The sequence below is a fragment of the Cannabis sativa genome, chromosome 7, assembly GCF_029168945.1.
Source record: "Cannabis sativa cultivar Pink pepper isolate KNU-18-1 chromosome 7, ASM2916894v1, whole genome shotgun sequence".
Classification (NCBI taxonomy): Eukaryota; Viridiplantae; Streptophyta; class Magnoliopsida; order Rosales; family Cannabaceae; genus Cannabis; species Cannabis sativa.
In genome coordinates this window covers 584,414-601,353 of record NC_083607.1, presented here as the reverse complement: position 1 = coordinate 601,353, position 16,940 = coordinate 584,414, and the positions used below count along the sequence as shown (strand labels likewise).

The following is a 16,940-nucleotide window of genomic DNA, read 5'->3' as shown; positions in this document are numbered from 1 at the left end:
AATGAACACTTTCACACAAATAACTAAACTAAAAAACTCTTCGCTTGTTGAAACGGATAATAATTTGTTTATAACTAATTAAAACTAGTAATATACTACACAATAATTTTTTTAAGGCCGATCTTAGACTAAAACAGATATTAAAAAATCTCAACAAAAGCAAGATCGACGATTTAATCCTTCTCACTATTAAACATAAACCCTAATACTCATCCCGATCAAGATAAGTCTCTCGAAGAATCTTTTTGAGAGACTATCTAAATCGGGATGAAAAATATTTTTAAATAATTATCCTTTTTTTTCCCACACAAGAAACAAAAAGAAAAATCTACATAAAATTTCTTAGTAGAAGTTGAAGAAGTACAATGCAAGAAAGGCAAGAGTGAAAAAAAGAAAAAAGTGGGTTCAGATTCAGAAATCACAGACTGACCAAATCTTTCCCGAATTCCCAAATTGACCTTCACTTTCATAATTATTTACATTTAAACCCCCACATCCAAAAAAACCACACTAAACTCCGGCAACTGTTTTTCCCCACCGGAAAACTCATACATACATACATACATATATATATACACACACAATTATATGTATATATATAAATATAATCATCATAGAAATATAAAACATTCCAATGAAACTAATGGGTTATCAAGTGACTCATCTGTATTATTATTATTAGCATTATTAGTTCTTCTTATTGTTCTCGGGTCAACGAGACTCGACTTGACCCGACCCGGTGATCTGCAAGCTCTTCCGGCCGATTGGCTCCGACCCACGTTCGATCTGGTAGTTGCCGGAGACCTCGACCTCCGTGGAGCTGATACTTCACCGGAATATTCCCTTCTCCGGTAATGCGGCAGAGGAGGCGGTGGAGGCCCACGCCACTGACTGTTGTGGCTGTCTCTGACCCGACCCGACCCGAACCCGGTCCCATTTCTTCGACCCGGCGACTGGTTGGATCTGACTACTCCTCTTCCCAAATCTCCAGAAAACGATCGGTGATAATTCTTCAACGGCGAAGAGTGTCTGTAAACCCTAGCTCCGGTGACTTCGTCGTCTTCGTCTCTGGTCAGAGTCGTGGTGGCTGAGACGCTCTCGCTCTCCTCCTCTTCTTCTCCGACCGAGATCTCTTCTTCTTCTTCTTCCTCGTGGTAAAACGGCGGCGTTTTGTGGATCTTGATTTTGTCTTCGTCTGTTAATTTAACAATGGGTAAGGGTTTGGGATTAGGGATGTTGTTGTTGTTCTTCTTTAGTTCTTGTTCTTGTTCTATGAGTTTTGGTTTGGGGTTTGGGGTTTCGGAGAGGACTTCTTTGACGGTTTCTTCCGGTGGTGGTGGTGGTGGCTCTGTTGATCGGTCGTCGGAATTTGGAATCTGAGGTGATGAGTCGCCATTTTTTCCGGTTGTACTAGCACAGCAACCCATTGGAACGGTGTCGTTTTCGGTTTGAAAGGTTAAAAGAGCATTTGTGTTATGAGTAAAACGGTGTCGTTTTTTAGGGAACGCTGTCGTTTTTGTGGTGGAGGAATTAGTAATGGAACGAGAGAAAGAAGAGAGTGAGTGAGTGAGGTTTCTCTTTTGGTTATGAAGAGAGAGTAGTGAGTCAATGTGTGTGTATATATATAAATATTTATATATATATATATATATGCATTTATTATTGTATTTATTATTATAGCATTTTTTTACATCTCACAACTACTCATGGTCACGGCTATGAACAAATATATAACCTATACATATACCCCTATAGAAATACTAAGAGGCACATTAAATTTGACATAATTATCACCTATAATTATAAGTGTATTTTAATATAATTATATATACAAAAGAAAATTGCTAAATTGTGTTGTTACTATCTAGTATTTTTTTTAGTGTCACAGTATATTGTTGTTGGGTAAGTAGTTTTTTACGATTAGTATAGCGGCATTCTTTAAAAGTTATTTTTTTAAGTTACATAGAATCTGATACTTAATTAAACTAACAGAAGTATGACACTAATAAAGGTGTTAGACACTAATAATATTTTTTAGTAATTTTCTATATATAATAGAGATAATATGAGAAATGCTAAAATATATTGATAGTGTTTAGTACTCTTTTAACTATATAATTTATATGAATATTGCTAATTAATTAGAAGATGCTATCAAATCTTATATAATTTAATATAATAACTAATCACAATACACTAACTAAAATAGTAATACTCAAACAGTCATACCTCAAACATAATAATAATAATAATAATAATAATAATAATAATAAGGGTAAATACTATTTTGGACCTTGTGTTTTGCAAAAGTTACAGATTGGACCCTGTGTTTTGTTAAATGACAAAATAGATCTTGTATTTTCTTAAATAGTAAAAATAGGACCCTGAGCTTAATTTTTAATAACTTTTTTTTTAATACAACCAACTTGAAGACAATGCTTAATACGAACAGATACAAAAAAATGTAAACAGTTTTGTCATAACACTTTTAGATTGGATTATAATTAAATTTTATTTTGACAAAAAATCAATTCAGGGTCCTATATATTTGTACTATTTTAGAAAATACAGGGTCCATTTTGTCATTTAACAAAATACAGAGTCCAATTGGTAACTTTTGTAAAACAGAGGGTCCAAAATAGTATTTACCCTACTAATAATAATAATAATAATAATAATAATAATAATAATAATAATAATAATAATAGCTATTGTTCATAAATACTACTAAAGATCATGAAAAAAGTGATTGAAATCATTTTTATTTTATTTTTATGTTTATATACAGTTTAAAGCCATTCTAACTTTTAAGCAAGATTCTTTTTGAATTTTTTATATACGATTTAAATTTGATTTTATTCTATTTTTATTTATGTTTTTGTTTTAAATAAGAAATTTTTTTTCAAGATGAAATATTTGTTTATTTATTAAATATTTGATATATTATTTAATTATTTTGAGGTGGTTTGTAAGATAATAAATAATAATTGGTGAATGAGATGATTTTGTTGGAGAGAAAAAGAGAAAGATGAGTATTGATTGTTAAGATGGGGTGCACGTAAATATTTGCACAGCCCTATTATATGCCTATGTCACAAGCAATATGTACTACTGCTCAGTAAGTACTGTCAGTCTTAATAAGTATGGACTATGCTCAACTTTTTTATACTTTTCACACTCCATTCCCTACTCAACAACTTTACACTATGCTAGTCTCTACTCTAACTCTACTACCAAATCTATGAGATAGTGTCTTAAGAATACTATTAGAGTTACTCTAATGCAATACTAAAATCTACAAAATAGCCAAGTTTATATACAAAATTGCTTCAATATAACTTTAAAGGGTAAATATTTTTTAGACCACGTGTTTTACAAAAGTTACAAATTGAACATTTTATTTTGGCGAATGATAAAATGGACTCTGTATTTTTTAAAATTGTACAAATAGGACCTTGTACTTTTTTTTTTATCAAAATAAAACTTAATAATGATATGATCTAGAGATATTATGATAAAACTGGTTACATTTTTTGTATCTATTCGTGTTAGAAATTGTCTTAAAGTTAGTCATATCGCTATTGCTATAATTTAGTATTGGATCTCATATAACTTAGAAAATAGTTTTTACAGGATATCGCTAACTAATTGTATGGTGTCACCTATAGAAGGTGCTGGGAACCAATAATGTAATAGCAATGCTTAAATGCTTAAAGTTGTTCATCAAACCACCTGCACCACACCGTACCGCAAAAAAAATGCGGTTTGAAATTCTTTGCGGTGCGATCGCGGTTTAAATTTTTCCTAAACTGTGTGGTGCGGTGCCGTTTGCAGTTTTGAATTATTAATATGCGGTTTAAAACGCACCACACCACACATTATAAAAATTCCAATTTTTATATTTATTTAGGTCTAATATGTGAAGGTCTAGCCTAAAATCAACTAATTATTGTCTTATTGAAATTTAATTTTATTTTCATATTTATTTTCAAGTCTTATGGTATTTTTGACAAGTGTTACTCAAGTTTTGTTGTATTTGTAATAGTTTAATTATTTGGTGATAGTCCAAACCGCAAAAACTGTACGGCACTGCACTATTTTTGCGGTGCAATTTCTGCAGTTTTTTAATTTTGCGGTGGGGTTACGGTTTCATAAATTGAAAAAATTCCATGTGCGGGTTGGTTTGAAAAAATAATCAAAAACCGCACCACTCGCACCGTGGACACTCCTAACAATGCTCTTATAAAAATTATTATGTATTTTTAATAGATGCTTCGTAGTGTTGTAAATATAAGTCAGATTTTGTGAGACGGTATGAAACTGGCACGAACACGACATGACATAAGAAAATATGTGCTTAGACACAATACGACACAACACGAAAAAAAATATAGGCTTAGACATAACACGACACGACAAGCACGAAAACATAACATGTAAACACGAATAAATTGGCTCGAAAATATGATGTATTAAAAAGCCTAAATTTTGAATAGTTTACAATGTCAAAAATAATATTTAAATAGTTACTTACTAAGCGTATAAAGAAAAAAAAAAGAGTTGCTCGTGTAACAAAATATGTTATTTTATTTTTAATATTGTAAATTACTTAAAATTTTTTGAAAATTTACAGGTAATCTTAAATAACTATTACATAAATGATCATGAAAAAAATTAGACTAAAAAACTTTATTAGATGTCTAAACATAGAGGGGGTCTACCGAAATACCCTATTAGAGGGTGTCCCTATAACTTTTAATAATTAGTATTTTATACCATATTTAATTTCCAAAAATAGAAAGTAAAATTTAATTAAGATGAATTAACAATGTCTAAATCAAACTAAAATTTACTTGTGAAATCATGAATCATAATTTGATGAGTGGGTCCCATAATCTCTAACATCACATGAGTCATGAGTGGGTTCCAATATATAGATCTAACATAGAATAAAAGTTCATCCATATGACCTATTATATAAAAAGGAATAGAATAATTAAACACAATAAAAATAATAATTAAGGCTAAGAGAATCTACTATCAAAGATTGATTGAAAACATAAATGTGTTTTATTATTATATAATCATTAATGAAATTAAAGTCCCTATATATATCTAAAGTATTTATACTAATTTACGGTATAAATATTTAAATTTAATTCTGAGTTGTAAATAAATATTTAACTTTTATTTTTAGTAGTAATAATACTTAAGTTATAATTGTAGAACTTTTGTAGGTACCTAGATATTAAGTATCAAGTAAATTCTCACATGATAATTTCTGATTGGTTCAAGTCATTAATTTTTTTTTAAAAAAAATAGTTTAAATATACCAATAAAAAATAATATGTGGATAATAACTTAAAATTTAACAGTCAAGTACTTGCAGAGTTTTAAAAATATAACTTAAATATTATTACTGATAAAAATTAAACTTAAATATTTATTTACAATTAAAAATTAAATTTAAATATTTATGCTGAAATTACTCTAATATTAATTCATGGTCGCTTTGGTCCCCACCCATTTTAATAAAAATTCTCAACAATTATGTATAGTGAAGGTAGTGATGTATCCTTCTATACATATTAAAATAATAAATATTATAAGGGTATTTACGGTACTCAAATATTGCTTGTGTAGCTTTTTGTGTTTTTTTTCTTCGTTTTTTTTTTTTTTTTTTACATTGTATTTATAGTAGATTTGTTATCATTTTTTAAAAGGGTTATAATTTTTTTTCGTTGTATGTGTGTTTTTTTTTATAAGCATGTGTACACGAAATGTAATTTAATTTCGGTATCATAAAACATTTTGAATTTTTTAGAAAATGAGTAGAATGTCTATGATAATTACAATACACTTAAATGTAAAAAATACGAGAGATAGGTACATTGGCGCTTTCTTTTTCGAGAGAAATATCGTAAAACTCCTTAATATTGTAGAAAATTACTAAAAATGAGACAATATAGTCTAACAATATATAAAGTGTCATATTATTATTAGTGTAATTAATGTAATATTAGATCCTATTTTATATATCTTAATTTTATAATTGCGATAAATTGTTAACCATAAAACCTATTCTCGTACATATTGGACATTATGAATATGATAAAATGTATTAATGTTGCCTAATATTCTTTAAGGTATAATATTGTTATTGATGCAATATAGTATAGATTTTATATAATTTAATGTAATAATAACTTTTAAAGAATATTGCTAACCAATCATAATATAACACATTTAGAAGGTGTTAGGCACTAGGACTGGTCTTGAAATATAGTTTCATATGAAAAAAAAAAAACAATATTTTTGAGATCTTATTTAGAAAAAAATATGGTATTTTTTAAAATCCGAAAAAAATAAACCCTTAGGCTAAGTGAGCTCTAAGCACATACTTAATAGAAGAAATTACAATTGTATATACATTTTATTTTACATGTATTAATTTTTACTTTTATTTTTATATTTTTAAAGATATATACACTTTTATAGATGATGCCCAATACTCTTAAGTTAATGTAAATTATGTGCTAGAGTTAAGTAAAAAGTAAGAGTATATTGAACAACTCACTCACAAAAGTAGATATATTTCAATAAAATATAGGGGAATTACCCAATATACTATTTTTTTAACTTTATTTTCAAATTTACGGTTTGAGTTTCTAAAGTGGTTGCAGCGCTAGTTGCAATAGGAGTTTCTGTACGATTTTTTGTTGCAATTTAAGTTGCAGTGCTAGTTGCAATTGAAGTTTCTATGTAGAATTCTGCAAAAATGCAAAAAAAAAAAAAAAAATTGTTTTGAAGTGTAAAAATGAAAAAGACCCTAAAATATAATATGAGAGTATTTTTTATTAATGTGTATAAAAATGAGATATTTTTATTATTTCGGATTGTATTAATCTTATACGGTCCTTTTCTAATTTTCATATTTCAGTTCAATTTGTTAAACGATCTGGGAACCAAGCGGCTAACTGATTAGCTCGTTCTTCTGGTTCATGTCCTGATCGTATTTCCAGTAGGGAGTCTGTCCCTTCTGATTTGGAAGCTATTTTGTTAGCTGCTATAATAAAAATTGCAATCTTTGTTTCAAAAAAAAAAAAATAGCCAAACCTGCTAGACACCAATGATGCTGAAAATGCTCATACAAAATTAATATTACATTTATGAGTAGTAGTTTAAAATAGTGGTGAAACCTTTAACTATTTCTTTACATACTCATTAATAATATTAGTGAATTGAGTGTAGATATAAGAAGTATGTACGTACGTAATCTGCATGTATTTATTATAATGTATAGTAATAACATAGTACGTATATTAATTTATCACAATCACACAAAAACTAATTATTTGCTCATAACATTTCTAACTTATTATTACTACAATAAAAAGGCCATTTGGTTATATAAAATATACATTTTTATTATTACCATGAAAAATGTAAATTTTCCAAAATACCATAAAATGAGTACTTTTCTCACTTTTAACTAATTAATATGGTCCAACTCTCTATTTTTGCAGCCCAAACTTGTTAACACTAATATGAATATACTTTGGACCTTTTCATCACAAGCTTTGGGTGTTCATCTAATTTAATCCGCACTATTTCGCTCATAGTGCATCCGATTTTCACTTTGTGGATTAAATTGAATTAGATCATCCCGATTAAATTAAATCAGCTATTTTATGAACACCCCTAGTTTAGATGTCTTTTTTTAATCTTATACCAAAATACCTATATAAATATTAATTAATGTTAGTCAAATTTATCAAACTAACTATTTAAAATACTAAAATATATAAAATAACCTCACTTAATTTACTATATACGACCATGATAATCGCACAACATAAATTTATAGTCATTTTACACCATAATAGTCGTTTATGGTCGCACAATGTAATTTATAATCATTTTTGCGACCATAAATTATTTTGCTCATAATTTTTTCTATAAAGTTATTTTACTAATAAAAAATTTCATAAAAACTGTTTTTTATAAAACACTATTAATGTTAATTGTTATATGTGTGTACCTAAACTTAATTTTTTTCTTCTTATTTTATTGCCTAATGCAAGTTACTTATAATGTATACCTTACCAAATACCAATAGTTTTGATTAATTAATACATATCTTCAAGTCTATAATTGGAGCCCTAATTAACAATAATGTTGGCTACACCCTATACTTGTTTATCTTAATTAATAAATTATAATTTACAATAAATACTATAAAGAGTGTTTGTGAAGTGTGACTAAATAGAAATACTAAAGGACACTCACAGTATCTAACAATATCTAAAAGTTTATACTATTACTGGTAAGATTTAATTTAAATCTCGTATATATTTTTTATAATTATTATAAAAAAATCATTAATAATCTGTAAAACGTTATCTTATAATGTTGTTGGGCACTTCCAATTATACTAACAATGTTCATGACTAAACGAATTAGGTAAAATTGTAAGGAGAATGACCATTTAGACATAATTAAAGCTAACTACATACTTAAAGAGAATTGTTAAAAGACATTGTTAGTGCTTAGTATTATTTTCGATGTCATACTGTTATTGGTATAAATAAGTAGCGGATATTATATAACTTAAGAAAATAATTTTTGAGGAATATCACTAACTAATCGTAAGATACCACCTATAAATAATATATATATATATATATTAAATACTACTGATAACTAATAGCAATACTCATACTTAAATACTTATTAGCATTAATTAATCATTTGGTCATAGATTTGTCATTACATATAGAGAGAGAAATATGGGGCTAGGTTTGTCAATCATAGAAGACTATAAAAATTTAATCTAATAATCTTTGTGGCAAATTTAAGTGGTTGGGTACTAATCTAATTTAAGTAACTAGAGAGCTCTATATAATATAAATAATATATATTTATATATATAAATATATAGAACATGCTACATTAAATGATGAGCCGTGATATTAGAATATAAGAACATTTTTCTTTCAATAAAAAACAAATTTTGTGAACCATTATTAATCTACACAATGTGTTCACTTATAATTCTTTTTAGATCCAAGTTTTTTATAAATAAAATAAAATAATTATATTTAAAAAAAATAATTATTATTATTAGGGATTGACAAAGAATGAATAATGTACAAGCCAAAATTTATAATTAGATTCCGTGTTTTAAGGAATTGACATTATGAAATAAGAGTAAATTAAGGAAATAATTATCTATATTTTTTTGTTCAAAAAAAAAAATATCTATATTTTTATTTTTAAAAAATATTATTTTTACTAATTAACACATTAGTCATATTTTTTATAATTACATTTATTGTTTCAAGAACTTAAGTCACTCAACACTATGAAGTAAAATTAGATAAAGGAAATAGTTTATCTTTTTTATCTTTCATTTTTTTTAATTATTATTATTATTTTTGTTAATTGAAAATGTAATAAAGAATATTTTGTAAAATGCAATGATAAGCATGCATGTCAACATGTGTCGTTGGCTATAGTTTAACATAAGATAAATTGCGGCATAAATACTTAATATTTCCGATTTTATATACTTAAATATTTAATGTTTATTTTTTGTGACAAAAATACCTAATGTTACAATTCTCTTACACCGTTACTACCACTTCCGTTATTAACTCATAAATATGGACACGTAGATGACTCAAATGCATTACATTTATTTAGTTTATTTTAAAATTATATATTCTTAATATAAAAAACTAAATATTACTTGGTTTTTAAGATAATAAGAGAGATGCAATACTAAATTACCATAGTTGAGTGAACCAGTGTAGTATATGGAACATGATTATGAATTGAAGTGCCAATATCATGTAAAAATTGTTAATGAGAACAAGTTTTTTTTTTTTTTTAAAAAAAAATAGCATTTAGTTTATGATATTAAGAATATTAAGTTTTAAAATAAAATAAAAATAAATGCAATGCATTTGAACACTTCACGCGTCCATATTTATGAGTTAACAGAAGCGATAGTAACGGTGTAAGAGAATTGTAACATTAGGTATTTTTGCTTCCAAAAATAAACATTAGGTATTTAAGTGTATAAAATCTGAAACATTAGGTATTTATACCGCAATTTAACTGTTTAACATAAGTACCCAAAATAAACATTGGGTTTATACCACTTACAAACTTAAAACTTTAGGTACTTATGTCGCTATTTATCCTAATAATAATAATAATAATAATAATAATAATAATAATAATAATAAAGTTTTCAAAATTTTATGGTTGCAATTGAATGAAAAAAAAATATACATAATAATTTTATTTATATGACCTTATAAAAAGAAAATAAGGTTTCTCATTTATAAATTTATAGTTATAAGAGGTTATTTTCTTTTTTTTTTTTTTTGGCCAGGAGCGTCGATCTTCTTTGGGTATAAGTTTGGTCAGGGTTATATTTTGCTATTGCGATTAAATTTTGCTACTGTGATTAGTCTTGTCTCTATGACATGGTTTTTGAGTGTTTTAGTATTGCCTCTGTGACATAGTTTTAAGTATTTTAGTGTTATCTGGTGAAATGGTTTTGTTTTTTTATTTCGTTGTTAGTTTTTATTTATTTTTCGATAACTTGCCATCAAATCGCTGTTAATGTTTGGGAATAACAAGTTCTATGCAATTAAATGAGTTGTTAGTAGTGCAGTTACGTACTTTGCACAATAGTAGAATGCTCAAGCTATGAGATTAAATGAACTTTTTGCAACAGTTTTCTACTATTGTGTCTTATGAGCAGTAGATGAAACTGTTATTAAGGTTAACTGTGATGTTATACTTTTTTTTTTCATTTGATTTTATTTTAGTTTTTTAGAATTAGACGATTGATTATTTAGCTCGTTTTTCTAATTCTGATTCATATATATTTTTTTTTGAGTCAAAGTAAAAATTTTATTCAAACACTTTCAGCCATTACAATAGACTTGAAATCAGCAGAAACATTATGCTGATTAAAAACACAATCTGACGAAAAACAAGACTCTCTAGCGAGACGATGAGCAGCCCTATTTGCAGATCGTTTAATAAATTTTAAAGAAACATTATTCAAAGACGAAATTAAAGCCCGACAATCACCAACAAGTAATCCAAAATGAGAAGGCATTAAAATTGAGCTATCAATAGCTTGCACCACCACCAAAGCATCAGTTTCTATTACTACACTGGACCATTGTTTTATTTCTATCCAACTCAAGGCCTCCTTAATCCCAATTGTCTCAGCAATTTCGGGCTTAACCACCCCAAACCGAGAAGCAGAAATAGCTTCAAGGAGAATTCTATTCGTATCACGGGCCACACACCCAAAGCCAAATTTTTGTTTCTAATGAGAAATATATTTTAATTAGATTGTAAGCTGTTAATTTAGCTAATTGTTATATATTAATAAAATTACATAATTTATTAAAAAATAAATAAATGCAAAGACACTAAAATAGATAAGTTTCACCAATTAATGACAAAATTATATTAGTCCCAAGATGAGCCCTTTTAACTATTTTTTTTAAAGTAAAATTTGACATGTCCCTCCATTTCTTATTTATATAATTTTTTAATTGCATAGTTATTTTATTAAACAAAAAAATCCCAAATTAGAACAGGCTCCCTCATTGTAAATTGTAAAAAAATTCCAAACATGCTAAGAAAATTAAAGAGTTTTTTTTTTTTTTTTTGGAAAAGAAAACAAATTTGTAAAGTCAACAAATTTTTTTGTAGAAATGATCAAAAACTATAATTATGTAATTTTTTATGTATCACTTTTTTTTTTTTTGAGGAAAAAAACTGTTATTATAAATCAAATCATAGAGTCATTTACAATAACAGAATTTATAGGCGGAGGAATACAATCCGACCAAAAACAATCTTCATCCACCCCTAGTGCAAATTTTGCCAAACCATGAGCGGCCGTATTAGCCGTCCGTTTGACATGAGAAACATTTACATTTGGGAAAAAGGATAAAAGACTTGAAACATCCATAATAATATCATTAAAAGTAGAACATGCTGCAGTTGGAATATAAAGAGCATTTTTGACCCGTAGAGCATCTGTCTCAATTTGGAGTTGAGGGAATTGGAAATGTAAAGCATAATGCACACCATGGAAAAGAGCAAGTGCTTCCATCTCATGAGGTTCAAAACTGCCCAGTAATTTCTTGGAAAAAGCAGCAACAACCATCCCCATAGAGTCTCGAAAAACAGCCCCTAGACCTGTAGCTTTAGTCGACCGATCGACTGCTGCATCAATATTTAGCTTAACTACACCAGATGGCGGGGGCTTCCAGGGAACATTCGGACGGCAAGAGGCAGTGTGTGGAGCAGAATTAGTTGCCGTAGATGCACCAGAAATTTGGGGAGACTGCTGGTATTTCAGTTGAGCTGATCGAAAATGCCGCATGTAATTTGTGGCAAAAAGGGACAGCTCCTTTGCAGACTTTGCCTTGTGACCATGTACCACTCGATTTCGCTCTGTCCATAATGACCATAAGTTGCATATAATCTGTTCAAGTTCAGCTTGAGAGTGAAGATTCGATAAGTGAATCAAATAATCCCCCTTACGCATTGAGGAAGCTTTAGACCAGTCAAAAGTGAAACCAGAGAATTTCCACATAGCCTTAGCATACTTGCAACCAAAAAAAGCATGACCAACTGTTTCCCAAGCCTGTCGACAAATCGAACATGTGGAATCGGTGATAATTTTCCTTTTCACCAGAGCAGTAGCTACAGGAAGGGCATCGTTGAAGACGCGCCAAGCAAAGATTTTTACTTTCTGAGGCAGCTGAAGTGCCCAAAAAAACTTCCACCATGAACTTTGTGACAAAGAGCTCGAACAATCATCAACATCCGCAAGAGAAGAAGCTAAATGGTAACCGGTCTGGACAGTATATATTCCTGAGGAGTGGTGATGCCAAGCTAAAGTATCAGTATTCCTGAAAAAACTCAAAGGAATTGTTAGAATGCGATCGACATCCGGCTGTGAGAACCATTGCTGCAGAAGGCCTATATCCCATTGTCGATTTTCTTTTATGAGATTAGAGACCACACCATTTATTGGTCCCTCATAGTGGAAAGGGAGGAAAGTTGAGTTCCCTGGGATCCAAGGATCAGTAGCACACAAAACACGGCACCCCTCACCTATTTTCCACCTTAAACCCGATGAGAGAAGCTGCTTGCCCCAATGGATACCTTGCCAAGTGAGAGATGGGGAGTGTCCAAGATTGGCTTCAAGGAAAGAGTTTTGAGAATAGTAACGACTTTTGAGAAGCTTTGCAAGGAGTGTATCAGGATAGGCATGTAGTCTCCAAGCTTGTTTTGCAAGAAGAGCTTGATTGAAGTGCACAAAAGAACGAAAACCCATACCACCGCTATCCTTCCTTTGGCATAAAAGTTTCCATGAGCGCCAATGAATTTTGGAACCATTCTCATTCATTCCCCACCAAAAATTTGCCATCATAGACTCAACTTGGTTGCAAAAATACATAGGCAAGCGAAAACAACTCATAGCATACGTAGGAATGGATTGGACTACTGCTTTGAGAAGAACTTCCCGACCTCCGGCTGAGAAAATCTTCTCATTCCATGTATGCATAAGCCTCCATATTTTTTCCTTAATACCGCTGAACATCTCCTTTTTATCTCTGCCCGAGTATGATGGTAGCCCCAAATACTTTTCATGGCATTCACAAATGGGCATAGACAAAGTCCTATGGAAAAAAACTTGAGCAGCAAGAGTAGTATTGGGTGAGAAAGACATAACTGATTTCTCTGGGTTGAGGACTTGACCTGAGGCGCGATGGTAAAGATCTAAGACACGCTTGATAGCAAGGCAAGAACTTTCAGTAGCTTGACAAAAAAGAAGGCTGTCATCTGCGAAAAGTAGGTGCGATATTGGTGGTGCTTGCCTGGTGAGTTTAAAACCTTGGAGATGTCCCTCGGATTGTTCATAATGAAGTAAGCGTGATAACCCTTCCGAACAAATGAGAAAGAGATATGGGGACAGCGGGCATCCTTGCCGAAGACCCCTTGAAGGAGTAAGAGAGCCCGTGACTTCACCGTTCAGCAGAAACGTAAAAGTGTTAGTGGTAAGACAACCCATAATCAAATCAATCCATTTGGTAGAGAAACCCATTTTTGTCATGACCTCCTTGATGAAACGCCATTCTACTCGATCAAAAGCCTTACTCATATCCAGCTTTAGAGTAGCAACACCACAACGACCCGCTGTTTTATTTTTAATGGCATGGACAAGTTCAAAGGCCACAAGAATGTTGTCTGTGATCAACCGGTTGGGTAAGAAAGCACTTTGCGTTTCAGATATAACAATAGGGAGGACATTCTTAAAGCGACCAACAATGACCTTAGTTACAAGCTTTGAGATGACATTGCAAAGACTGATCGGTCGATAGTCTTGTACCCTTTGAGGATTTTTAATCTTTGGTATGAGGGTAATAATTGTCTTATTCAAACTTGTTGGATCAGCACCATCATTGAGGACACTTAGAACTGCGTTTGTAACTGCTTCACCCACAACAGACCAATTTTGTTGATAAAACATGGAGGACATTCCATCAATACCAGGACTCTTATCGGGTGCCATTGAATGTAAAGCACTTTCAATTTCAGCAGCACAAAACGGCTTGGTGAGCTCATAATTCATGTCATCAGTGACCATGTTTGGAATTGCATTCAAAGTTTGAGAAAGGGCTTCTTCATCAATGGTATCCGCACTAAAAATGGAGGCAAAATAATCATGTATTGCGGCTGCCATAGCAGTTTTGGAGTGAACCCGATCCCCTGCTTCAGTAAGACGAGATTTGATCTTGTTATTTGACTTTCTTGCAGAGGCTTTAGCATGAAAAAATTTTGTGTTGCGATCACCCGAATTAAGCCAATCTACTCGTGAACGCTGCTGCCAGTAAATTTCTTCTTGCTCCAAAAGATCGTCAAGAATAGCTTCAGTGCGTTGTAGTTCATTCATAGTATCTTGAGATCGATGATTGAGGTTGTTTAGAGCAGAGACACGGGCTTGAGAAGCAGCTATGTTCTTCTTCATACTGCCATATTTGTGCTGGTGCCATTTTTGTAAAGAAGTGGCACATGAATCCAGGTTTAGTAACACAGTTTGTATCGGGTCAACATGTGAGTGAGTATTCCAGGAATTTATAATCAAATCTTTGCATTCGGGATCAGAAAGCCACAATTTTTCGAACCTGAACCTGCTTCTTCTTTTTTCTTGCTGTACCGTGGTATCCAAAGGGGTAATAGTTGCAGAAATGGCTCTATGATCCGAGCTGTAGTAGTCATGGTGCTGCACAGTTGGGATACTAAAAGTAGACCCCCAAAGAGAGTTAACAAAGCACCAATCTAACCTTTCTTTGATGGTATTGGTGGCGAAGTGATTTTTGATCCAAGTGTATGGTTCCCCTTCAAAGGGAGTCTCATGGAGAGAGCAGTGATCAAGGACTTTACGAAAAGTCTCCATTTGCGACTCATTGCGGAGGCCACCCCCAGATTTGTTGGCATTAGAAATTATCTCATTAAAGTCCCCAATTGCAAGCCATGGGAGGTGTGGAGCTACATCAGCCAGCCTTTTAAGAAGAGTCCAGGAAGCATCTTTATTATGGCTGTGTGGTGAACCATAAAAGGCAGTAAAATGAAGACAAGGTTCAAAGCCACTTCTGATATAGCAATCGAAAAAAGTGTGTCCATAATTTAGAAGAGTGACATCAATACCATCATGCCAAAGGAGCATCAAACCGCCACTCATACCAACTCTAGGAGACTCAAGGCCATTATTAAAACGTAAAGACTGTCGAAAACGGGAAATAGAATTGCTAGGAAGCTTTGTTTCCATGAGAAACAAAACATGGGGCGATTGTTGAGTAACAAGCAATCGTAGGTGTCTGAATGCGTTCGGGTTCCCCAAACCCCGCGCATTCCAGCTTAAGATTTTCATGGTGAATGGCGAGGTTGCGAAGCAACCGTCGCCGGACAGTCAAAAGAATCAATAGAATCCTCGTCTAAAGAAACCATAGATTCAGGGACAACTTCAAAGGTGGAGTGGGAAGCCGATTGACCCCCAATACCACGACAGCGCTTAAGGATTTTCCTCATGGAGAGAGCATCACAATGTCGCTTGATGGTAGGGGCAGGAGGAGTGTTTTCTTTCCCACTTGCAGCAGCAGTAATGCTATGGGGAAAAACTGAGGTTATGGTGGCAGTAGTAGGGAGTGAGGAAAAGGTTGGATTCATGGGTGAAGGTGGCCATGGTTTGGATGAGGAAATTGGTAGTGTAGTAGATGTGGATGGTGGATAAGTAGCGAAAATATTTGGAGAAGAACCAATAGCACCCGTATCTGGTACAAAGATATGGGAAAAATCAGCCACTATATTGGAAGGATGGGGGTGTTGATTGTTAAAACTTGTGGATGGCGTAGAATGGCCTGAGTAAAAAGGAGTGTTTATTTTTGGATCAAAGGGAGCCCCGAGTATGTTTTTGCCTTTGTTTAAAGGCAAAGGTGGACTGTGTGTTATAGAAGAGGAGGTTGATTGGGTTATGGAAATGTTGGTAGGAGTAGGGAAAGAGGAAGATGTTTGGTCAAGTGTGTGTTTAAGGCAGGGCTGTGAAGATGTTGAGATTGTGGGCATGGTGATGGTTGTGAGGGGGCTAGTGGAGATTGCAAGGGTGAAGGGGCCTTCATTGACATGCAGCGACTTAGGATGAGGCTTATTGCTGGTGTGTAGTTGTGGAACAGCAGAGGTAAGTGATTGGCGAGCCAACCGTGTCAAAAGAGGCCAAGCATTGGTCTTAGAAAAATCCGTACGGTATCGATCATAGCCATTCGTTGGGAGTCTTGCACCCTTAAGCCAAGGCCCATAAGGGAGATCATCATCATTTCCGTTATCCATTC

At 31.8% G+C, this 16,940-nt stretch overlaps 1 protein-coding gene across 1 annotated transcript; it reads right to left on the bottom strand.

Moving 5' to 3' along the window:
- Positions 1–317: 317 nt before the first annotated feature.
- Positions 318–1,609, bottom strand: LOC115698074 (uncharacterized). The gene has a single exon (XM_030625257.2). The coding sequence runs from the start codon at positions 1,425–1,427 to the stop codon at positions 612–614; it is 816 nt and encodes a 271-aa protein (XP_030481117.1). The 5' UTR covers positions 1,428–1,609; the 3' UTR covers positions 318–611.
- Positions 1,610–16,940: the final 15,331 nt, after the last annotated feature.

Excerpts from the sequence above, each read along its gene's own strand:
- LOC115698074 (XM_030625257.2), bottom strand. The coding sequence starts at position 1,427 with ATGGGTTGCTGTGCTAGTACAACCGGAAAAAATGGCGACTCATCACCT.